General features: G+C 54.4%; 1 protein-coding gene across 2 annotated transcripts in view; it reads left to right on the forward strand.

The window, feature by feature from the left end:
* Positions 1-4,092: 4,092 nt before the first annotated feature.
* MARK4 (microtubule affinity regulating kinase 4) overlaps positions 4,093-23,679 on the forward strand; it is a 29,911-nt gene continuing 10,324 nt past the window's right edge. Inside the window, exons 1-12 of one of the 2 annotated variants that reach the window (XM_052656935.1) lie at positions 4,093-4,289; positions 8,997-9,197; positions 11,693-11,746; positions 11,844-11,892; positions 12,617-12,682; positions 12,770-12,840; positions 13,912-13,968; positions 16,530-16,766; positions 20,062-20,181; positions 20,637-20,736; positions 22,241-22,350; positions 22,458-22,617. In XM_052656935.1, coding sequence (XP_052512895.1) covers positions 4,239-4,289; positions 8,997-9,197; positions 11,693-11,746; positions 11,844-11,892; positions 12,617-12,682; positions 12,770-12,840; positions 13,912-13,968; positions 16,530-16,766; positions 20,062-20,181; positions 20,637-20,736; positions 22,241-22,350; positions 22,458-22,617 — 1,276 coding nt within the window. In that variant the 5' untranslated portion in view covers positions 4,093-4,238. The remainder of the gene's footprint in view (positions 4,290-8,996; positions 9,198-11,692; positions 11,747-11,843; positions 11,893-12,616; positions 12,683-12,769; positions 12,841-13,911; positions 13,969-16,529; positions 16,767-20,061; positions 20,182-20,636; positions 20,737-22,240; positions 22,351-22,457; positions 22,618-23,679) is intronic. The other variant, XM_052656936.1, reaches the window with a different exon arrangement.

The following is a 23,679-nucleotide window of genomic DNA, read 5'->3' on the forward strand; positions in this document are numbered from 1 at the left end:
TGGGCTGCGGTCAGGCCCCACATTCATCCACCCCGACTGGAACTGGCAACACCCCCAGTCTGCTCTTCACACCTCCCAAGGTGACAACACCCTCCTGGGTACCCCCTCAGAGACACCCCATGCTGGCTGTGGGCCCCGAAGTTCTCTCCTGGGTTCCCCCGCTCTGGGGTAAAGACATGGAGGAAGGTTCTGCTGGGACCAGGGGCTGGTTGGAGGCCTCAGGGGGTGGCCCTAGGCAGGGCTTTGCTTCCGTGGTTCTCTCTGCCTAAAAGCCCCTGTCTCCAGGTCTCCATACGCCTGCCTTCTCATTATTACCCAGGTCTCAGCTCCAGCGTCCTTTCCTCCAAGGAGAGGTTCCCGACCAGCAAAAGCACTTCTGCCCGTCCTGTATGCTCCCCGCTCCCCAGAGACATTGCTCTGATTTTTCAGTTTCTTTAGAGCACTTTCTACAACCTGAAATAATCAAATTCTTCTTTCTCCCTGGTGGATTTTCTGACTGTCCCAATCAAACGTAAATTCAATGCAGATTTTGCTTACTGTGTTCATCGTGATAACTCTAAATACATGCCCGGCACATAGCAGGTGCTCAGTAAAGATCTGTTAACAGAATGCACCGGTGGGGATAGAGCAGTGCTAAGGATGGGAGGTTGTGGATGAAGACGGCAGATGGGTTGGGGCTAGAAATGGGTTGGGTGTTGGATGGAGTGAGATGCAGGATTAGGGTTACTTTCAAGGCTGGGTTTTAGGCTTAGGTGGCCCTTTGGGTTCCCAGGCATAGTATCCCAGGTGTTTGGCCTGAGAGAATGATCACTTGCCTCAGCTTGATTGGGGTTGGGGTGAGGTAGGGTTGACATTAGGGACAGGAGCTGGGCTCAGGGATCACTCCTTCTCCCCTAGCCCCAGTGGGGGCTCTGTGGACATTAGGTTGGGATAAGTGCATCAGGGGTTAAGATTCCAAGGTCTGAAGGCCTCCACTCAAGGATTGGATTTGTCAGCAGAGGGCCCCGGGGGAGTGGCTGATTTGGTGGCCAAGAAGGCAGGGGGAGAAACAGGCTTTGTCCTCCCCAAGTCAGTGTGGACCCATGACAATGAGAAGGCAGGCTGGGCTGGAACCAAGCATCTGTTATGGGCCATGGACACTGTTGGATCTCTCCCTCTTTTTTAACTTAATTTTTTATTGAGCTATAATTCTTACACCATAAAATTCACCCTTTTAAAGCCTATGTCAATGGTTTTTGGTATATTCGCAAGGTTGTGGCAACCATTCCCACTATCTAATTCCAAAGCATTTTCACCACCCCAAAAAGAAATCCTTAAATCCTAAAACCTTTTCCAGTCGGTCCTTACTGCGCTCTCCCCCCAGCCTTTGGCAACCCTGAGTCTACTTTCTGTCACTATAGATTTACCTGTTCAGGATATTTCACATCAATTTGTTGTTGTTTAGTTGTGAAGTTGTATCCAACTCTTTACAACCCCATGGACTGTAGCCCTCCAGCCTCCTCTATCCAGGCAAGAATACCAGAATGGGTTGCCATTTCCTTCTCCAGGAAATCTTCTCGACCCAGGGATCAAACCCTCATCTCCTGCATCGGCAGACAGATTCCTATACAACTGAGCCACCTGGAAAGCCCATTTCTTATAAATGGAATTATACAGTAAATGGTCTTTTGTATGCTTCTTTTGATGAGCGTAACTTTTTAAGGTTATCCATGCCACAGCCTCCCCTCTTTAAGCCTCAGTTTCCCCATCTGGGAAATGAGGTGGGGACCATACTGGGAACTAAGGAGCCAGGGTGAGCCCTGAAGAGTGGTGGACAACCTGTGTAGAGGGAGGCGATCTTCTGCCCTCGTGTGGTGTTTCGGAGAACTGCAGCTGTCAGCGCTAGGGCTGGGAAGGGATTGGGCGGATTCAGCCTCTATCCCATTCCCAAGACCCCACCCCTCATCCCTCAGAAACCTTGGGATCCCAAAGCTTCCAGAACAACATTCTGAGCTCCTCCCTCTCTGCCTCCCACCATCCCTGAGACTCCTCAGGCTCCATTTGTTGAATAATAATAATATCACCCATTTAAGAAATTCTAATCTGTTCCCGCAAGAACTGCTTTCCTTCCATAGTCTCATTAATTTGTCACAGAGCTGGGCTGCTACTTCTACTTTCCAGAGACAGGAAGCCATAGTGGACAAGACCCTACCTGGTGGAGTTTGGTGACGCTTGTGTTCAAACCTCAGCCCTGCTGCTTACCAGCTGTGTGGACTTCAGCATATGGTTTTTCCTCTGTAAGCAGGGGTGACAATGATGGTCCAATCTCATGCTGTAGCAGAAAGGATGAAGTGCTCAGAGCCTGGCACAGAGGAAGCCTCTGTGAGTAGATGTAGCTGATGGTATCAAGCAGTGATATACAGGTCAATAGGTTACAACCAGCGCTCTGCCAAGTGAGGGCGGAAAGCCTTTCTTTGTAGCATGTGCCAATTTCCATGGTGTAAATATTCCCACCATGGCTAATTCCAGGCTACCAAGGTGTCAACATTGAAAGCCTTTGGGGGAAAAAAGATGTGCAGTCACCCCTTACATAGCAGTTTCACTGTAACAGAATACAATAGATGTAAATAACCTCAGGATCACACGTAAGAACCAAACGTGAAATAATTAAGACGTGATGACTATTATCTTTGCTTTAAATATAATTTATTTAATTGTATGTTTGCATAATTTAATTTTTAATAATGACTGTTTAACAACCAGCTCCAAAATCCCTGAGACTTCAACAACCAGCTTGCTGAGCTGGCTCCAGCAGGCTGCTATTATTGTCAAACCAGTTTTTTAGAAAAGGAAACAGGTTCAGGAAGACTTTCAAACAGACATCGATCCCATGCAAGGGCTGAATCCAAGGCCAGGGCAGTGTCCCTCTTCCTTTCATTCCACCCTAGTCTAGAGGGGACGCGTGGCCCCCATGGCACTGTGTGATCTCAGCAAAGTCCTTGACCTCTCTGGTCTCAGTTTGCCTAGCAGGAGAATACTTGCACCAGGTTCTTAGCACCTACTTCAGCCCTGCCAGGAAGGCAACATGCAGATCCTCCCCCTCCCTTTATAGACGTGTGAAACTGAGGCCCAGAAAGAGCCAGTGCCTGTCCTGAGTGCCAAAGCTGGACACAGAGTCTGGAGACGCCTACTGGGTTGCAAAGGAAAGGAGACTGCAACCCACAACCGTGGGGTGTGGAGTTTTCTGGGAGGTGGGAGGCAGCGTTGCTAGAGAGGTTGGTCACCCTTCCTCAGTGGCTCCGCCCAGACACCGTCCCCCCAAGCATCCTTAGCCCGCGGTCCCCAGAGCTTCCTGGACTGGGGAGGAGGCGGGGCTGGGAGGGAGAACAGGGAAGCGCCGCCGGCCTGGCTGTTGCCTTTGAGGGCTTCTCTGTCAGTCCTGCCTCTTTGTCTCCATTCTGTCCTCAGGTCTGTGCACCTCCGTCCCGCCTTCTGTCTCTGTGCGTGGACCCATCAGTCTCTGTCGCTCTCTGTGTCTCTGCGTCTCTCACCCTGCTGTCTGTGTCTCTTCTAGCGCTTCTCCCTCGTTCTGCCTTTCTGTCTTTTGGCCGCTCCGTTGTCTGGCTGCCTGTTCATCTCTTTGTGTCTCTGTGTTTCTCGCTACCCCTGTCTCTCTATCTCTTTGTGTCTCTCTTCCTGAGCCTCCCCGTCTCTGCGCCTCTCAGTATCTTTCTCTGCGTCTCTGGCGCCGTGCCTTGGCGCTTCTCACTCCTCTTCCGGGGAGTCTCTGCTCTCCGGTGAGAACCTGCTCCGAGCCGACGCGCCCAGACCTGCCTCCGCCCCGAGAGCGCCCGGCCGGCCCCGGCCTGCGCCTTTAAGTGCCGGCGGCGGGGGGCGGGGTCTCTGCGGCCCCGCCCCGCGCGCCCCGCCCCCTGACGTCCCTTCCTCCCCGGCCCCTCCGCCGCCTCCCTCCGCCGCCGCCCGGGCCGGCTCCGCGCCCCCTCCCCGGCCCCCGCCCTCCCGCCTGCCCGCCGCCCCCATGGCGCCCCGGGCCCCCGCCGTTCGGGGCCACTAGGACCCTCGGCATCCCTTTCCCTCCCCCGCCCTGCCCCCTCTCTCACGGTGCGAACCCCGGTGTCCGCAGCGCCCAGCTTTTGAGCTCGCGTCCCCAGGCCGGCGGGGGGGGAGGGGAAGACAGGGGACCCCGGGACCCCCGCCCCCCCCGACCCGGCCGCCCAGTCCCCCGGGACTCGGAGAAGATGTCTTCGCGGACGGCGCTAGCCCCGGGCAACGATCGGAACTCGGACACGGTGAGTGGGGCCCGGCCCCTTGGGGAGCCCCGGCCGAGTCTGGCCGCGGAACCCCTCGCCCTGCTGTGCCCCTGGCCACACAAGCCCCTGCCTTCGTTTTCCCGGCCCGGCCCGCCACCCCCCGACCCCCGGCCCGGACTTCCAGGCCTCTCGACCCTCCCCCACTCACTCCTCAGCCCAGCCCGACCCCTGGGGGCGCCCCTCTCGCGGGACCCCCTCTTGTCCCTCTGCAGACCGCTTCCGCTTGGGTCTCTTCTCTCCAGGAAGCCCCCTCCCCTGCCTTGCAAGAGCCCCTCCCTTCTCCGGCGTGTTCTTAAGCCCCTTCCCCTCCAGGCCGCCTGCATCCGACAGCTGGCCCCCTCCCGGATTTGCCGGGCTCCTGACCCCAAGGCCCAGCCCCGGCCCCCGCTCCCCAACCCAGGGAGGCCTGGCCCGGTGCTGCCTCTGCTTCTGGCCTTCCGCGACTGGATCTGGGTGCCGGGCTCCCCATCATCCCCTCCTCTCATCCACAGCTTTACGGCCCTCCGGAATGCTCCCAGCTCTCTTGGGCACCCCCTCACAGGAAGCCAGTTCCACCTTTCCTGGGCCTAGGGCCCTTTCTAGCTTGTTCAAGGTCTCTCCACTTCCAAGGCCTGGTCCCCATCTTCCAAGCAGCCCTGTCTCTGGATCCTCAGCACTTCCCATCCCCACAGATTCCACCCCCCACCCCGGACCCTCTCTGGTCTCTTCCTCTCCCAGGAAACCTTGGCTTCCAACTTCCAGGCCCCCCCAGCTCAGTCTCGGATTTCTAGGCCCTGAACCAGTCTGACTCCAGGCCTCATCCTTCCTGTATCAACTCCTCTACTTCAGGCAAGCCCCCTCTTCAAGCCCCCAACCCTGTGACACCCCCCTCCTGACAGGATACTACCTTACCCCTTAGAGCTCCAGGCCCCCATCCCTTCTGCTGCACCCAGGGCCTCCCTCTTCCTTGCCAGGGGGTCTGGCCTCCCAGAGGAGCCCCTTCCTCAGTGTCAGAGCCCTTCCCCAGCTCGCAAGGCCTGGCCACAGATCTTTCTTCCAGAAGACTCCTGGGCTTGAAGCTTCTGGTCTTGCCCTGCTCTAAGCCCTCTTCTCTTGGGGTCTGTCCGCTGGAAGCTTTCTCCCCAGGTTCCTAGGCCCCTGACCTCCCACCAGGCTCAGCCTTTGTTCCTTGGATCCACCGCTTGACCAGGAAGCCCCTTCCCCAGGACTTCAGGCCCTGGGACCTCTCTCTGGTTCCAGGGACTGCTCCTGGAAACCCTCTTCTTTAACTTCTAGGAGCTTCCTCAAGACCCAGACCCCTGGCTCAGGTATCCTTGGCTGCTGACTTCCACTGTCCCATGGCTTGGACCCCTCCCACTATTCCCAGGTGCCCCTGCCCCTACACCACAGCCCGAACAACCCCAGGGAGATCCCCCTATTCCTCATTTCCCTGATTTCTGATTACTCTCAGCGCTTCTGAAGACTCTCCCACCAAACAATGCCAGACTTTTCCCCATCTGGGTTCTTCATCCCTTTCCCCCCAAGGTGTTCTGCCAGCTCCCTGCCAATCCCCAGCCACCCTCACCCTCGATGCCCACCAGAGAATTTTGTTTCTGTCCCTTCGTCTCGCAGGACCCTGCCTCAGAAAACTCTTTCCCTCATCACCATCCCCACTGCCGCCACTGGACATCATGCTCCGGGGCAGACTCTGATTTGGAGTCTCCAATGAGAACCACCGCTCCCCCAGTCACCCCAGGCTGTGACAGGGAGCCCACAGGCCTGGCTCTGCCAGCCACTTTGCCGTGTGACCTCAGATAGCTGGTTCTCGCCTTCTGAGCCTCAGTTTCCTGCCCTGCAAAATGGGGGTCATCACTTGAATTCCTCAGAAGATTAGCCGAGATGATAGGGGCAAAGCCTGACACACAGGACGCGCTCTACACGTGTTTGCAGCTGCTGTGACCGTGGGTGCAAGTCAGACGGCAGTGCCTCCTCAGTGCAGGGCTGTCATTGGTTGCTGTGCGGGCTTGCAGGCCCCTTCCCTGCTTGGAGCCTTAGTTTCTTCACCTCTAAATGGGATCGGTGGTAGCACCTCCCTGTTAGGGAAGTTGTAAAAGGAGCCAATGAGATTATGTGAGTAAGATGCATAGGGCCAGACCTATTGTAGTTGCTATTATTGTTGTTGCTGTTAATGACTTTGGTTATCCGGAGAAGCATAAGTTCACATCGAGTTTCTGTCCCTCCCTAGCTGTGTGACCTCAGGCAAGTGACCTCACCTCTCTGAACCTCAGTTTCCTCATCCAGCAAACAGGGCTCATACAAGCACTTCCTCCTCCTCTTGTTCAGATGTGTGGGGAAATTTGGGGATGGTTAATTCTCCCCTCTCCTCCCAACTCTAGTCTGTAAGACCTGCTTGTCAGTCCTGGCAGAGGGTCACCTCTCTCCTGGAATCTGAGGTCATACCCCTCTCCTTTGCCACCTGGACATGACGCCACCTGCATGACGACAGCCAGGTGGGGTCCTGTCCAAGTTCCAGGCCCCCTACCACCCAGCCTCTGGAGGTTCCCTAGCAACAGGCTCAGTGTTGGGGCGCCAGCCGGTCAGGAGGGAGCCGGGCCAGCTGGTGGTGCTGGCCAACTTTTGCTCCCGCCCCCAGCCCCCGGGGGGCTTTATCACCCACTGCCCCAGCGGCCCCTTGCAGGGGCCCCTCAGCCACCAGCGGAATGCCAGCCCAGCCCCAGTTGGCTCCCCTGGTGCCACCTAATGGGGATTCTTCTCCAAGCCCTTATCTGGGTGAGAATCAGAGCCGTTATCTGCCAGGATCTTCAACTCCCTTCCCGCCTGCCCCTGGGAGGAGGCCCAGCGGGGGGTGTGGGAAGGAGCTGGGGGCTCAGGAGTGTGCAGAGCCGGGTTCAAATGCTAGGCACTCTGCTCCTTCTGCCCTGTGACCTTGGGCAAGGTGCTGACCGTGCCTCCGCCCTGGGGTCCCCGTGTAGGGAGTGCAGATCGTAATCGGGACCCCCTTGGAGGCCAGGGTGATGGCACAGTGGGCCACAGGCACGCGGCTAAGAGCTCCAGCACTGCGGCTGTCTTTCTGCCCCTCATGGGGCACATTGCCTCCCTGTTTTTTATGAATGAACCGTGTGACCTTGACAAGGCAGCATCTCACCACAAGCCTCAGTTTCTCCTCTGGAATACGGGGGTGCTGGTGCCACCCTCAATGGGCTGCTGTGGGGATTAAATGCAGATGAGGTGCATTAAAAGCCCAGGATTTGGCCCATAGTAAAGGCAACTTCATAAAAATGACAGGAGCATGAGGCAGCATGGTGTGGCGAAGGGGAAGACATAACTCTGGGGTACACGGTCTGGGTTCAGGTCCCAGCTATGAATCTCAGTTGAAAGTGAAAGTGTTAGTCATTCAGTCGTGTCCGACTCTTTGTGACCCCATGGACTATAAGCAGCCCTTCAGGCTCTTCTGTCCCAGAAATCTCCAGACAAGAATACTGGAATGAGTAGCCATTCCCTTCTCCAAGGGATCTTTCCAACCAAGGGATTGAACTCAGGCCTTCTGCATTGCAGGCAGTTTCTTTACTATCTGAGCCACCCAGGAAGCCCTGAGCCTCAGTTTCCCTACCTGTAAAATGGGGATGATGGTGCCTTAATGACCAGTGCTCATTAGATGTTGGTCCTCATCACTGTTAAGTGGCCTGGCAGAGTCCCTGCAAGGAGCTGCCCTGGGCCCTCCTCTTTGTTGCATATTTCGCCTTCTCTCTTCCTCAGTTCCCTGTCCTTCTGAGTCCCATCCCCCAGCCCTGGGAAGGGCTCAGGGACAGCATAGGGTCTGAGCTGAGCTGTCTTGGCTGGGGCCTCTGTCTCCTGCACCCTGGGCCCCAGCTCTGAAAGGGAGGCACAGTCCCTGGGGCTCACAATGAGGGCAGGGCAGCCAGGAGCAGACAGGTGACCTGCAGGGGGAGAGGCCCAGGAGGGACAGGACGGCAGGAACAGAACGTCAGGGACAGATTGTGGCGTGGCGTGGGAGACCGCAGTCCGGGCGCCAATGGAGCTGCGGTGTTCCACAGGGCAGTGGTGGGTTTGGGGGACTGATCGAGGAGGCAACAAAGTTTCCTGCCAGAGGAGGGTTAACAGTGTGGCCTACAGTATCTGGGTGGAATGAAAGACGGTTGGTTACAGTGTAGAACTGGGGGCAGTAAGGATCAGAAGGAAACATTAGGAGCAGGAACCTGGGAGTGAAATGTTGATACGTGGGTTTGCCATGGAATTGAGGGGCTGGGTGGGGACAGAGATAGAGAAGATGAAAAGTTGGGAGCAGTGAGAGTTGGGGTAGAGGGCTGAGTTCAGACATGGGGGTTGAGGACTGCAGCGTTAAAAGTCAAGTATCTTGGAGCTGATGGAGGTCCCAGTAACTAGGAAAGGACGTTGAGGCAGGGGTAGCCTGATCACAGGGAAGGGGAAAGAAGAAGACAGCTGATGTCTGGGGTCCCAGGTGCCTAAGAGTTGGGGGGCCCCAGCATCTTTGTTCTTGGAGACGTCTTTTTGGAGAGAAGGGTAGGGGAACCAGAGGCCTCTGTCCTGCGTGGTTTTGCAAAGGGCCTTGAGAAGGCGGTGGCCATGGCTGGAGTTAGCTGCCCGAGCACTCTGGCGGGTTGGACGGGCGCTGCCCGCCACTCACGCTCCGTCTCCCCCACTCAGCATGGCACCCTGGGCAGTGGCCGCTCCTCAGACAAGGGCCCATCCTGGTCCAGCCGCTCCCTGGGCGCCCGCTGCCGGAACTCCATCGCCTCCTGTCCCGAGGAGCAGCCCCACGTAGGCAACTACCGCCTGCTGAGGACCATCGGGAAAGGCAACTTTGCCAAAGTCAAGCTGGCCCGCCACATCCTTACTGGCCGGGAGGTGAGTGAGGGGAGGGCCGGGGCTGGGGGCAGAATCCTGCAGCCCTGGTGCTTGGTGGGAGGAGGTCAGGCTTGGCCCTCACTTGGCTTTGTGACCACAGGTAAATCTCTGACTCTCAGAACATCTCCGATTTTTGTTCCAGAACAGCCCAAGTAGAAGAAGAGAGCTAGTGTCAGGCGTCCCTGGAATTGTGGGACTGTCTCAGTCAGATCACAGGCAAGCCACATGCAGGGTCTCTTCGACGTCATGTGGCTTTTGTGCCTAAACCTAGGCCGTGCGTGTGTGCTCACTCGCCTCAGTCGTGTCCAGCTCTTCGCAACCCCGTGGACTGTGGCCCGCCAGGCTCCTCTGTCCATGGGATTCTACAGGCGAGAACACTGGAGTGGGTTGCCATGTCCTCCTCCAGGGGATCTTCCCCACCCAGAGATCGAACCCAGGTCTCTTATATCTCCCACACTGGCAGGCCGGTTCTCGACCCCTAGTGTCACCTGGGAAGCCCCTACACCTAGGCCACCTCCCTGGTTTAATGGTGGACTTTGGTTCAATGGAGTCTTCCAGTGATCTTGATTGAGAATGCAAGAGGTTTATTCATGTTTAGGCACCCTCCCCACCTGGCCTTCTAAGGTGGGCATATACACACTGAGTGTGGCAACAGTGTTGCAGAAATGGAGAGGAGTCTGTAAGTCACGCTTGCTGCTGCTGCTGCTAAGTCACTTCAGTCGTGTCCGACTCTGCGACCCCATAGACGGCAGCCCACCAGGCTCCCCCGTCCCTGGGATTCTCCAGGCAAGAACGCTGGAGTGGGTTGCCGTTTCCTTCCCCAGTGCATGAAAGTGAAGTCGCTCAGTCGTGTCCGACTTCTAGCGACTCCATGGACTGCAGCCTACCAGGCTCCTCCATCCATGGGATTTGCCAGGCAAAAGTACTGGAGTGGGGTGCCACTGTAAGGGATAAAAGAGAGTGGGTGTGTTTATGACCCCTCTACACCTCTTTCAATTTTAGAGAAGCGACAGGAGCAGTTTCTCCTGCTCTCACATTGTCTATGCCATACACACAAAAGATACCAGGCCCCAGTGGTTTTATGGGCAAATTGTACCAGACATTCCAGTTTTATGCCAGTACTTCCAGAGACTAGAGAAAGAGGTTCCGCTGCCAGATTTTATGTGCTTGTTCAACAGTGACAGTGAAACCAGGTAAGACATAAAATTGTAGGCCCGTCTTACGTGTGAATATAGGTACAGAAATCTTCGACAAAATATTAGCAAATAGACTGTGACATGTCAGTTAAAGAAAGCTGCTTGGTGACAAAGCTGGGTTTATTTGAGGAATGCACAGTTCTTTTCAAATTGACAATTTATTCATGTACTTTGCCACATGCACAGATTCAAGGACAGAAACCATATGATCATCTCAATACTGGCATAAAAAGTGCTTGTCGAGATTAAAAACCCATTTGTGAAAATAAAAAGGAAGCTTAGAGACCCTCTTCCCCCACAAAAAGTGCGTGATTCCCCTCACGTGGGTTTTGAACGTGACTCCAGGGGTTTCTTAGGGAACAGAGCCTCCCAGGGAAAGAGTTCTGTTATCCAGTGGATCTGGGGTGACTAAGGGTAACCCCAAAACTCTTTGAGAAAAATCAAAGACCTAAGCTGGATTAAGACTTTTGAAGTGCTGTACCCTAATGTGTAATTCAAAATAAAAGCTAAACTGCAAAATAAGTATAAAGAGGCTTCAATAACATTTTGATTTTTCCCCAATGATGACCATCCCAAAACTTTTTCAAAACTAGCTATAGATTTTAAGTGTGTAAAAGGTTGATTCTGTCAAGCTGCATAAGTTCAAACCCCAGCCCACAAACTTCCCAGCTGTATAACCTTGGCCACATTATGGAACAGCTCTGTGCCTCAGTTTCCCCATTTGTGAAAATGAGGATAATCTCATGGGGTTATTGGGAGGATTCAAAGAGTTCTCATTTAGGGACTTTCCTGATGATCCAGTGGTTGAGTCTGTGCTTCTAATGCAAAGGGTGCAGGTTGAATCCCTGCTTGTGGGACTAAGATCCCACATGCCAGGTGGGTTCTCATTTGTAAAGCACATAGACCAGGGCCTGGCTCATGTGACTACTTGGTAAATGTGAGCTCTGGTTATTATTTCTTGTTCCACAGTGTGAATGGTCTGAGATGCCCTCACAAAGGGGCCCCCTCAGGGGCTTGGTCACCCTCACTCTGGACAGGCCCCTGGAGCAGCCCCAACCAGACCCCATGATGGAATAGGGGATATTTCCCTGCAGAAGTAAGAGTAGCACCGGGCATGGTGAGAACAGCGTGTGCAAAGGCCTTGCGGTTCCAGCCCCCATCCACTAAGAATGGCCCGGGTAGAGCGCTGTTTCTGAAAGGGGACAAAGGAAGGACATACCGGGGTGTCTGGATGAGGGACCCTTTCCCAGCTTGAGGGCCTGTGGTACCTTGACCTTCCCCCCTTTCTTCCATCTCCAGGTCGCCATCAAGATCATCGACAAAACCCAGCTGAACCCCAGCAGCCTGCAAAAGGTGAGACCCAAGGGGAGGGAGCAAGGCGGGGGAAAGGTAGGGGAGAGGGTCCTTGAAACCCCCCACCCTCATCTTTCTCTCTTTTCCTTTCTTCCAGCTGTTCCGAGAAGTCCGTATCATGAAGGGCCTAAACCACCCCAACATCGGTGAGGAGGGGAAGGGAGTGGGCTCAGTGGATACCAACCAGGGCACTTGGGAAAAGAGAGTCAGGGGAAGAGAGAACTGGCTGTTACAGTAGTTAGAAAGACCTGTTTTCTATCCCTGCTTCCTGGCTGTGTGACCTTGGGTGAGTCATTCAACCTCTCTGAGCCTCAGTGTCCTCCTCTGGAGTGGGGGGTGATAAGAGGGCTTATTACTTCAAGGTCATTGTGAGGACTGGATAAGATCGTGCATTCAGAACACTTAGTTCGGAGCTAAGCTATGGGAGCCGCTCTGATTATTGTCATCAGCAGCATCCATTGTCATTGTCATTATCATTAGTCAGAGCTGAGAGAGTGAGGTCTGTACCAGAGAAGCAGGATATGGCCTGGCCTGAATGTGGCCACAGCATTTATTTATCCTTCTGTTCATGTACTCAGTAAGTATTCCCTGAGTGGCTGCTCAGGCGCCAGACTCTGGGGCCCAGCAGTGAAGAAAACAGGTACATATCCCCAGCCTCACAGAGCTGACGTTCTTGTGAGGAAGTGGAGACAGTGGTCAGGTGGGGTCAGGGAGTTTGGAAAAATCTTGCCATCAGTAGGGAGCCATTGACTGTTCTTGAGTAAGGGGGTGGGGGTCTTGGCCAGCACATGCGCAGTTACCGAGTGCAGGTGGAGGGTGAGGAGTCTCTTCTCGCCTAACCCCTCTACCGCCACCCCCTGGCCATTGCAGTGAAGCTCTTCGAGGTGATTGAGACCGAGAAGACGCTGTACCTGGTGATGGAATATGCAAGTGCTGGTGAGGCCCCTCCCCTCCCCGTCCTGCTCTCTGCACTGCCCCCCCCACCACATGCCCCACCTGACACACTCGGCCTCTGCCCTGCAGGAGAAGTGTTTGACTACCTCGTGTCGCACGGCCGCATGAAGGAGAAGGAGGCTCGAGCCAAGTTCCGACAGGTCAGGGTCATGGCTGCGGGTGGGGCTGGGAGGGGCGCCCAGTCTCCAGGGATGAGGGTCTGGGCTGTTGAAGGACCTGGGGGTGTGGCTTAAGTTGGGGTGGGGGTGAAGGTGGACAGTTGGGTGGCCATGGGCATGCAGAGGCCCAGGTGTGAGGCTATTCAGATGGAGGGGTGCAGCTGCCTAGCTGGGTGGGTGAGAGGACCAAGCCTGAAGGTGCCCAGGTAGGCCAGTGTCCGATGTGTGAGGGTGAAGGTGTGCCCAGTATATAGGAGTGTGCCTAAGAGGGCACCCAGGTACCAGGGTGCTGAGGTGTGTGAGTAAGGGAGTGTGGGTGTCCAGGTGTATAGGTGTGTAGCTCTTTGGGTAAAAGTGGAAATGGTAGCTCGGGTGAAAGTTTGTAAGAGGGCACAATATATATGGGTGCCCAGGCGTGTGGGTAAGAGGGCGTGTGACTTCAGCTCTGTGGCAGTGAGGATGCTCAGGTATATAGACAGGTGCAAGGGAGCCCAAGGGTGGGCATATAGGCTGATGGACCAGAGGGTATATGGCGCCAGGATGTGCAGGTGGATAAGGAGGTGTGTGGATGTCCAGGTGCGTGGCAGTGCGGATGCCCGGGTATGAAAGAGGGTTTGGTGGGTGAAGAGACCTGAGCAAGAATGTTGATCCGGGAATGTCCAGCTGTTGGACGCAGCTATGCTGGGTGCGCAGGGCGTAAGCCCTGGTGTGTTGGGGCTGCCTGTCTGTGTTTGGGTGTATGATGCTCTTGTGTGTGTTTCTCGGCATGAAAGTCAGGAGGGGCCGGTCCTGTGGCCTTGGTGCTGATGCCCCTGCCACGAGGGCGGCTCCTCCTCTGGGTGGAGGCGTGTGTCGGGGCAGCGCCGTCTTCATTTCCTGCTGTGACTGGGTGGGGAGTGGGCAGAGTTGGGGCTTGGGGGGGACCCAGCATCACGGCCTGTGTTTCGGGAGGCCTGGAGTCCAGAGCTCGGTCGTGGGTAGGTTCCTGGGGTCTCTGTGGGAGGCTGAGAGGTCACAAGTAACCAACCTCCGCTTTTCTCCCCTCCCCTGCAGATTGTGTCGGCCGTGCACTACTGTCACCAGAAAAATATTGTCCACAGGGACCTGAAGGTGAGCCCCCCGGCTCAGCCCGCTGACACCTGCTGCAGTCCCCCGGGCGCCCCGCACCCTCCGCCACATCTCCCTTCCTTTCCTCCGCATCCAGAACCCCTTGACTTGTCCCCAGGCTTCTGTGGCAAAAACAAGGCCAGCCAAAGCGGGGAGCAGGTGGGGCGGGGGCAGGAGGAGTGAACAAAGGGGAAAGGAACAAGTGTCCCCAAACGGCCTCGGGCAGTTACATGTGTCCCGGGCAAGGTCACTGGAACATAACTCTCAGAGTCTCCAGAGACTTTAGAACATTCAGGAAGCTTCGAGAATTGAGATCCCAGAGCCCCAGAGTCCCGCAGTCTCCAGGGCATCAGAGTCACAGGCATCTTTGAACTTGGGAGGAGGGCGAGTGCCTGGTGGGGACGGGAGACTTGGCAGGGCCTGCCCTGCTCCGCCCCACCACCGGGCTGGGCTGTGTGTCCCAGGGCCCCTGCCACACACCTCCCACCCGAGAGAACCTCCTTTCTCAGGAAACATGTATCCGGTCTGAATCAGGTCGTCCGTTGTCCTGATGGTGATTTGTTGAGCATCCACTGTGTCCCAGGCCCTGGGCTAAGTACTTGAGGAACTGCTTCTCAGGGTTTCCACTGCAGAATACTGGGTTGGTTTGAGTGGTTTCAGCTCCCAAGCCATTGTGGACAGGGGCTTGGGTAAAGTATAATAAAAGTTAAAGGAAAAAGAGATGTATAAAGTACAAGCCCAAGGAACGTCCCTGGTAGTCCAGTGGTTAGAACTCCATGCTTCCACCACAGGGGGCACAGGTTCAATCCTTGGTCAGGGAACTAAGATCTCTGTATGCCACCCAGGGAGACCAAAAAAATAGAAGAAAAAATAAAATGCAAGCCTGATTTTAAGATGATTATTATTACAGTAAAAACAAACAAACAATTCTGTCAAACTGCTGTAGAAGTTCGAAACACTGCCTGTGTGCTTCTGAAATCCCCACAGAGCCCACTGAGGAAGCTCCTCAGAGGTGCGAGTTTGCCCTGCAGGGGTGTGAGTGAGCCATTGCCAACAGCCTGGGGGAGGCGCGCCCCCTGGTGGAGGGTCCTGGAAGTGGCTAAAAGGGGACTTGGGGATCTGGTTAGTGCACCCAGGGGACCTGCGAGGAGAAGCAACCCAGACGTGAGGGTGGGCAGGACTCTGGAGCCTCAGACGCCACCACAGGGAGTGTCACCCCTGAGCAAGATGGAGGTGCCCCTAGATTGAGGTTTGGTGTGTGTCTGTACAGGTTCTGTCCCTTTGTCGGGTCAGAGGTGCGGAAGGGTGGTACCAAAATGCACCACCAGGAAGGAGGGAGACCAGGAGGAAGCCCCGCACGCTGGGTTGGGGAAGGACGGAGGTTGTCAGGGGTTGGGCGCTGGCAGCGTTCTGAAGGGTAGGTTTTTTGTGTGTTAAGTGTAGTCAGCACACGAGAGGAAGAGGGATGCTGGCGGCTCCTTCCACGCTCGGGCTATGGAGATGGCAGGCCTCTTCTGGGTTCCAGCTCTGCTACGTTCATGCTCTCAGGGAGGCATGAGGTAGCCTCCCTGAGCCTCGTTTCCTCGCCTATGAAATGGCAAATACACAAACTCCTGCCCCCAAAAATAGACAAAAGCCTATACATAGCATGTGAAGTATTTATTGGGTGCTGACTCTGCCCCATGTGCTGTGATGAGCACTTTTCAGCGAACCCCAAAACCGCCTGTGAGGCCGGTGCTATAATGACCTTCAGTTTACACATCAGCAACCAAGGCACAGAGAGGGCTGGTAATCCACCCAAAGTCACACAGCGAGTGAGTGGTAGAGCTGGGATTCAAAGCTAGGGTGCTTCCAGAATCTGTACTTTAGCCCCGCGTTATGTAGCTACTTTTATAAAGGATAGTCTAAAAGCCCAGTGCATAGTGGGTGCATAATAAGTTTTATATGAAATGATTTTCACTTTTATAAGTGTTGAGCAGTCCATCCTCATTTTTTTTCTGTTTGGTGAAGTGAGACTCCAAGATGGGCAGGGGATTGCCTGAGGACATTCAGCCCTGCAGGCCACGTGCGAGAATAAGAGCTGACATTAATCATATAGTGCTTATTGTAATTTAGTCGCTCAGCCGGGTCCGACTCTTTGTGACCCTATGGACCATAACCCGCCGGACTCCTCTGTCCAGGGGATTTCCCAGCCAAGAATGCTGTAGCAAGGTGCCATTTCCTTCTCCAGGGGATCTTCCTGGATCAGGGATGGAACCCATGTCTCCTGCATTGGCAGGCGGGTTCTTTACGGCTGACCCACCAGGGAAGCACGTTACGTAGCACTCACCAGGTGTGAGATATTGTCTGAGGCCTTTTGCGCAGATTGACTCACATAATTCTCACACATCCCTGTGAGGTGGGGACCCTGGTTATCATTGTCATATGGATGAGGAAACTAGGCCCAGAGAAGTAAAGTCACTGCCCGAGGTCACACGGAAAGAAGGGACGAGGCCGCGGCCGCTTCAGGTTGGCCGGCTCTGGCGCCGCGCACATCCGCCCTCTGCCCTCTCCTTGCCTGGCAGGCCGAGAACCTCCTGCTGGACGCCGAGGCCAACATCAAGATTGCCGACTTTGGCTTCAGCAATGAGTTCACGCTGGGCTCGAAGCTGGACACCTTTTGCGGGAGCCCCCCGTACGCCGCCCCGGAGCTGTTTCAGGGCAAGAAGTACGACGGGCCAGAGGTGGACATCTGGAGCCTCGGCGTCATCCTGTACACGCTCGTCAGCGGCTCCCTGCCCTTCGACGGGCACAACCTCAAGGTGCTGGGTGGGGCTGGCACAGGGGCTCTGACTCCCTTGGGGAGGGTGTCTCCGGCCTTCACAGCCCCCATCCCCCAGATCCCTCCCCTGCAGAGGCCCGGAGGGGCGGGGCAGAGTTCTCAAGGCAAGACGGGGGTCAGGAGTGGGCTCGCAGCTGGCGAGCTTGGATTCAAAACCGGCTCACTCACCCGTCCACTCCTTATATAGTTATTGTTTACCGTCCACGAGTCGGGCTCTATTTTAAGTTTTGCAGACGTGGGGTGAACAGAGGAGACGTGCTGCTCCCCGGGCAATCCCTGGAAACAGGCTGAGTGGGAGAAGCCAGTCACTGGAGGCCCCCGTGGTAGATTCCACGCCTATGAAGTGTCCAGAACAGACAAATCACAGAGACCGAGCGCAGATCAGTGGTTGCCTAAGACAGGGAGGCGGGGGGAGCTGGATGACAGGGTTTCTCCTGGGGGTAGTGAAAATGTTCTAAAACGGATTTGAGTGATGATTGCAACAGCTCAGTGAAGATACTAAAAAACCATTGAATGGTGCACATATACAAAAAAACATCCTTATCTCATGCTGACATTCTTGCAACAGAGCCAGGCAGAAAATAAAATAATAAGCAAAATATATAGCACATTAGATGCTGGCCAGTTCTATAGAAGGGGGTGGGAAGTGTGGGGTGAGTTGTAGTGTTGGGTGGTTTCTTTTTTTTTTTTCCCTTTGAATTTTTTATTCTGAAACATGCTGATCAACAGAGACGTTGTCAGACTAGAACAGAAGACAGTGGTCCTTTTTGGGAGATGCTCTGATTGCCAGCCCGCGGCCACGTGTGCTGTGTGTATGTGTCTGCATACGCCCGAGCTGTCACTGCCGTTGCAGTTCCTGATGGAACACATGGGAGTCGGTTGTAGACACCACATCCCTTCCCTGCCTGAAGGTTGCGTACAGCCAGGATCCCCTGAGATGGGGCATTTGCCGTCCACGATCACGCTCAGGAAGTCCAGAGCGGATGCAGTCCCCAGCTCTGACCCATGGCCCGCGCTCGGGTTTCATCAGCCATCCCAAGAATATCCTTGGCAGCTCTTTTCTTCTCCTGCCCCAGCGTCCCCTTGGGCGCCCTCATTGCGCTCGGCTGTCCTGTCTCTTTATTCTCCTTTCATCCGGAACAGCTCCTCGGCGGTTCTTTGTCTTCCGCAGCCGGCAGCGATGAGTTCAGGCCAGTCATCTTGCAGAAAGAGCCTCCCGTGGTCTGGGTTGCCCAGTGTTTCCTCCTGATTGGATCCAGGTGGTGCATTTCGGGTGGGAATTACAAAATTCCGGCAGGAATGCTCAGGCCTGCTCAAAGTGGCCGTTTGGAGCAGTCAGGGGATCGGGGAGGTCATTGCCAAGGACAGGACAGCAGAGCCCTGAGTGATGAGTTGGAGGGGCCCCTTGTCACTGTGGTGTCAGCCAGTCAGCCAACCCCTTCGAGCCTCAGTCTCCCCCTCTGTTCAGTGAGAACCCTAAAGTATCAGCCTCATAGAAGCGATGTGAGGACTTGATGAGGTCAGATAACAATCTTTCTGAGCCCCAAGCGTGAAATCAGGAGATCTTGCCAGAGGGCCAGGCCGGCATCTCACCTGCCCCAGGCTCTTGTCGCTTCCTGCTGGCCTGGTTTCCCCGCCAGGTACCCCAGGCCTTGCTGGGTGTGTGGCCGGGAGCCATCTCTGCTCTGTCATTTCCTTGCTGAGTGACCTTGAACAAGTCTCTTTCTGAACTTCTCCTTGTGGGGACACTTAAAGCCAGACTGGGTGTGTGAGGCCCTTCACCAGGACTTGGCATCAGGCCAGAGTGTCATCCCTGGGAGCTGCCCTGGTGGAGGGTTCAATGTCCCTTTGATTACTTCGCAGCATCACACGACAGAGGCAGTGTGGAGCAGTGGTTACACAGCACAGGCTCCAGGGCCCGATTGCCTGGCTTTGAACCCTGGCCCTGCCACCTTCTGGCTGCACAAACCCAGAGCAAGTGACTTAACCTCTCTGAGCCTGGTTCCTCATCTGGAAAACGGGTGTCATGACCCTGCTCCACAGCATTCTTTGTGAGCATAGATGTCATACGTGTGAAGCGCGTAGAACGCAGCTGGCTCATGATGAGGGCTCTGAAAGCAATACTTATCACTATGGAATACTCACAACCCTCCGGGCTGTGATACTGTGCAGTGTCGGAGGCTCCCCAGGCCCAGGCCTCATCCTGCCCTGTTAGGAGAAGGTACCCGGAGGGAACTCCCAGCCCAGGCCCTGGCACAGGGCTCCACCCAGAGACACCCCTTCCTCCCTTCACCTCCCGCTCCATTTTCTCTCTCCCAGTTCTTTGGTCAGGATGGTAGGGGCTTCCCCTGGTCTGCCGTGCCATGGAGCGTGGCATTTATTTTTTTCTTCTGTAGCCTTGGCAGGGCCCTCCTAAAAAGCCCTTAAAAAAAAGGAGTCAGCATGTAAATCAATGTTCATTCTTGGAGACTGCCAGGGCCTCATAGCTTTTTGGAAAGACAGGTGGGGGGCGCGGGCAGGATGCCTCTCTCTTGTCCCCTTTGTAAACCTAGTCTTTCCTTTTGCTTTTATTTTTGACTGCGCCGGGTCTTCGTTGTGGCACATGGGCTTCTCTCGTTGCAGAGCAGACTCTAGACAGTGCGGGCTCAGTTGCTGCAGCGGACAGGCTCTCTAGTTGCGACAAGTGGGCTTAGTTGCCCTGTGACACGTGGGATCTTAGTTTTCCACACCAGGGATTAAACCTGCATCTCCTGCATTGAAAAGCAGCTTCTTAACGGGAGAAGTTCCCTAAACCCAGTCTTTAAAAAGCACTTGCTCTGCGCCTGACTCGTACTAGGTACTCACTTCTCTAAACTCACTCCTACCCTGGCCTGGAAAGTGAGCACTATGGCCCCTGTTTACAGATATGGAAACTGAGGCCCCAGAGGCCGACTCACTGGCCCACCTCCCCTCTTATCTGGCTCATAGAACGCACACACTCTGTAAGGTTTCCTCAAAGTGAAAAGTTATATTGTTGGTTTTTAAAAAAAAAAAAACCTGTTTGAAAACTTCTGCATCTGTAACAGTGTTCCCATTTTACAGATGGGAACCGAGGTCAAGAGAAAGTGGTAGGGTTTTTCCCATCACATCAGGGCTAGGACTTAGGGGCCCTGTCACTTCTGTCGGGGGATTGAGAAAGAGGAAGAGAAAGTGTGTGTGTGTATGTGTGCGTGTTTGTGTGTGAGATGGTTGGGGAGGTGGGGTGGACCCCTCCCCCAGTAACCCCGTCCCCCCAGGAGCTGCGGGAGCGAGTCCTCAGAGGGAAGTACCGGGTCCCTTTCTACATGTCAACAGACTGTGAGAGCATCCTGCGGAGATTTTTGGTGCTGAACCCAGCTAAACGCTGTACTCTCGAGGTGAGCTCAGTCCCCAGCCCCACACCCCTTCCACTGAAGCCCTCTTGCCTGACACGGTTCCTCTCCCCTGTCCAATCCACCACTGGAAGGTGAGGGGAGATGGGCAGCCCAGGAAAAGGCTCCTAGACTCATCCTGACACCATCGCCCCACCGCAACAGCCTCGCCTACTCCCCGACATGCCAGTAATTAGCTAATGAGCTCCTAGGATGATTACAGGGTGCTGGGGGCCCAGATGACGCGGAGGAGGAAGGGTGGCTTCGGCAGGCTCCAGATGGGGGCTGGGGGTTGGGAGAGGAGGTGCTAGCTCTTAGGATGGCCTCGATTCTGGGGTGTTGGGCCTTGCAGGTGGGGGGCAAGGCAGAGCGGGAGCCCTACTTGGGAGCTATGTTTTTGTCCCAGTGTCTTCTGACATCTCTTTCTTTCCCCTTCCGTGTCCCGCTCCCAATTCCTGCAGCAAATCATGAAAGACAAATGGATCAACATCGGCTATGAGGGTGAGGAGTTGAAGCCATACACAGAGCCCGAGGAGGACTTTGGGGACACCAAGCGAATCGGTGAGGGTCGTGGGCCACAGACCCGGGAGTGGGGACTTCCCAGCACCTACCCCTTGGGTTAGTGCGTCAGAGAAGTTTGCAAGGCACCTGGGGACAGCAGAGGAGTCTGGGCTCTGGTCCCTGCCCTGCTCCTTTATAGCTGTGTGACCCTGGGCCAGTGGCTTCCCCTCTCTGTGCTTCTGTTTCCTTGTCTATAAAATGAGATAATCATAGAACCTGTCCTATAGGTTTGTTATGAATAGTAAATGAATGAGTTTATATAAAGCACTTACACTGGGCATGAAACAAGTGCTTTTGTGTCATAATTAGACATGTGATAAGTTCTGTTGTCTTAGCGAGGAAAGTCGCTCAGTCGTGTCCGACTCTTTGCGACCCCATGGACTGTAGCCTACCAGGCTTCTCAGTCCATGGGATTTTCCAGGCAAGATTACTGGAGTGGGTTGCCATTTCCTTCTCCAAGCTTTGACTATTAACACACAAGGACTCACAGGTGACTTCCGGAAGAGTTTGGACAAAGGCATCAGTCATCTGCATGCTTGAGAAAAACTCCCACCTTGGCATCTGCCTCACTCACCACCCTTTCAGGCCCAGTCCCTTCAGCCCAGAGCCCTTGAACACTTGGCCCTAAAGCATTAGCCTTGGAAGAGCCCCTTAGGAACCATCTAGGAAATCCTCAGTCTGCAGCTGATGAAGTTGAAGCCACCACCAGATCTGGCTGTATTAATCAGGACTTCACAGTTCCTTCACAGTTCAAGAAAAATCAGGGTGCTGCTGGCAGAAGGGGGAATGATTACTGGACAGGTAACAGAAAACCTAAGCCATTCTGGCTTCAACCAGAAAATAATAATTGGTTGATCCATATGAAATCACCATTTTCATAGCTTAGAAATGATCAGTATAAGCAATTTCATGTAGTTTAACCTAATAGTGATGTTATTTCATTCTGAAATAGGCCATGATATGTCAGCTTTCAGGCACAGCTGGATCCAGGTGCTCAGAGACAGTTGTTAGGAATCTTCTCGGTGGTGACTTCTTTCCCAGGCAGCTCTCCCTGCAGGAGCAAACTGACAACAGCATGTCCTAGTGGCCTGGACACCTCAATGGGAAGAAAAGCTACTTTCCTAATGTTCCAATGGAAGCTGTAGGGTGGGACCCATTGGCTACCCCTGAAGCAGTCAGTTTGACCTTGGGAATGGAACACTCTTATTGGCCAGAAGTGGTTCATATGCCCACCCTGAACCAATCAGTGTGGCCTTGGGGATGGAACACTCTGATTGGTCACACCTGAGTAATATGCCTGCCCCTGGGGTTTGGAGCAGGCAGGAGTCAGCTGGGGGATCTGAGCAGAGAAAAAATATTCTTCCAAGGCAAATCAAGGTGCTGCTGGCAGAAGGGGGAATGATTACTGGACAGGCCAAAGTGTAGACATTACTGTGTGATGCGGAAAAGAGTGGAAGGGAAGGATCTGGGGAGACTGAACCTCCTCTCCATCCCCCTCTCCCAGAGGTGATGGTGGGTATGGGCTACACGCGGGAAGAAATCAAAGAGGCCTTGACCAGCCAGAAGTACAACGAAGTGACTGCCACCTACCTCCTGCTGGGCAGGAAGACTGAGGTCAGAAGGCGTCAGGGACATTCGGGATGCGCGATACCCGGGGTGGAGGGAGACCTCTGGGACAGAGGGGAAGGGGCTGAGGTTCCTCGTCTGTCATCTTCCTGCAGGAGGGTGGGGACCGGGGTGCCCCGGGGCTGGCCTTGGCACGGGTGCGGGCGCCCAGCGACACCACCAATGGAACAAGCTCCAGCAAAGGCACCAGCCACAGCAAAGGGCAGCGGAGTTCCTCCTCCACCTACCACCGCCAGCGCAGGCATAGCGACTTCTGTGAGTACTGCCCCAACACTTGGACGTGCCGTCCCGGCCCAAGGCCGCAGACCTGCATTATGTCAGGATTCTCTGGCTGGCAAGCAGCAGAAACCGGCTCGAACCAACTGCAACGAAGGGAGAAACATCTTATAAAGCTGCAGGGACATTGCATGGAATGTGGAGGCAGCCAGGCTCAGGAAGGGATTAGAAACTGGAAAACCAGCCAACCCTAGAACAGACACTCTGTGACTTGCTTCTTCTTTGTTCATCTGGTTCTTCCTGTCTTTTTTCATATCCTGCCTTACCTTTTCCAGTCTCTTAACTTCTTACAACTCAGTTTTAGAGGCCAGCTCAATAGTAACTGAAATCCCTTTGATCCACTTGATATCAGGGTCCAGTCGGGATTAATCCACTTGACTGGGACACAGGAGGACACATTGTACAAAAATGCTGCTGAAAGCCTGCCCTCTTGCCTCTCTTCCAAACTTACTAGTGGGAAGGGGCTGGGAGACACCTACCTTCTTCAACTAACAGATACCTCATTTCCTGCAGAAAATAGACCCACGACCACTGCCACCATAAATGAGACATGGGAACTTGCAAGAGGTCTCTACCTATACCCTCATCTTAATCATCTTCACTATATTTTTTAACAGCTTTATTGAGAAATAATTCACATACTATGCAGTTCACCAATTTAAAATATACAATTAAGTGGCATTAGTACGTTCACAGATGTGTGCATCCTTCACCACAGTCCACTTTAGAACATGGTCAGTACCCTGGAAAGAGACTCTACAACCCTTAGCCATCTACTTCGAATCTCCCATCCACCCTAGCGCCCCGCCTCTGACAACTACTAATCTACTCTCTCTATAGATTTCCCTATTCTGGACCTTTCTTATAATTAGAATCATGCAATCCGTGGCCTTTTGTGACTACCTTCTTTCACTAAGCATGTTTTCAAGATTCATCCATATCATAGCATATATCAAAACTCCACTTTTTTATTGCCAAATAATATTCCATCACGTGGATATGCCATATTTTGTTTATGTATCACCAGTGGAGGATCATTTG

Source organism: Budorcas taxicolor, chromosome 18 (genome assembly GCF_023091745.1).
Source record: "Budorcas taxicolor isolate Tak-1 chromosome 18, Takin1.1, whole genome shotgun sequence".
NCBI lineage: Eukaryota > Metazoa > Chordata > Mammalia > Artiodactyla > Bovidae > Budorcas > Budorcas taxicolor.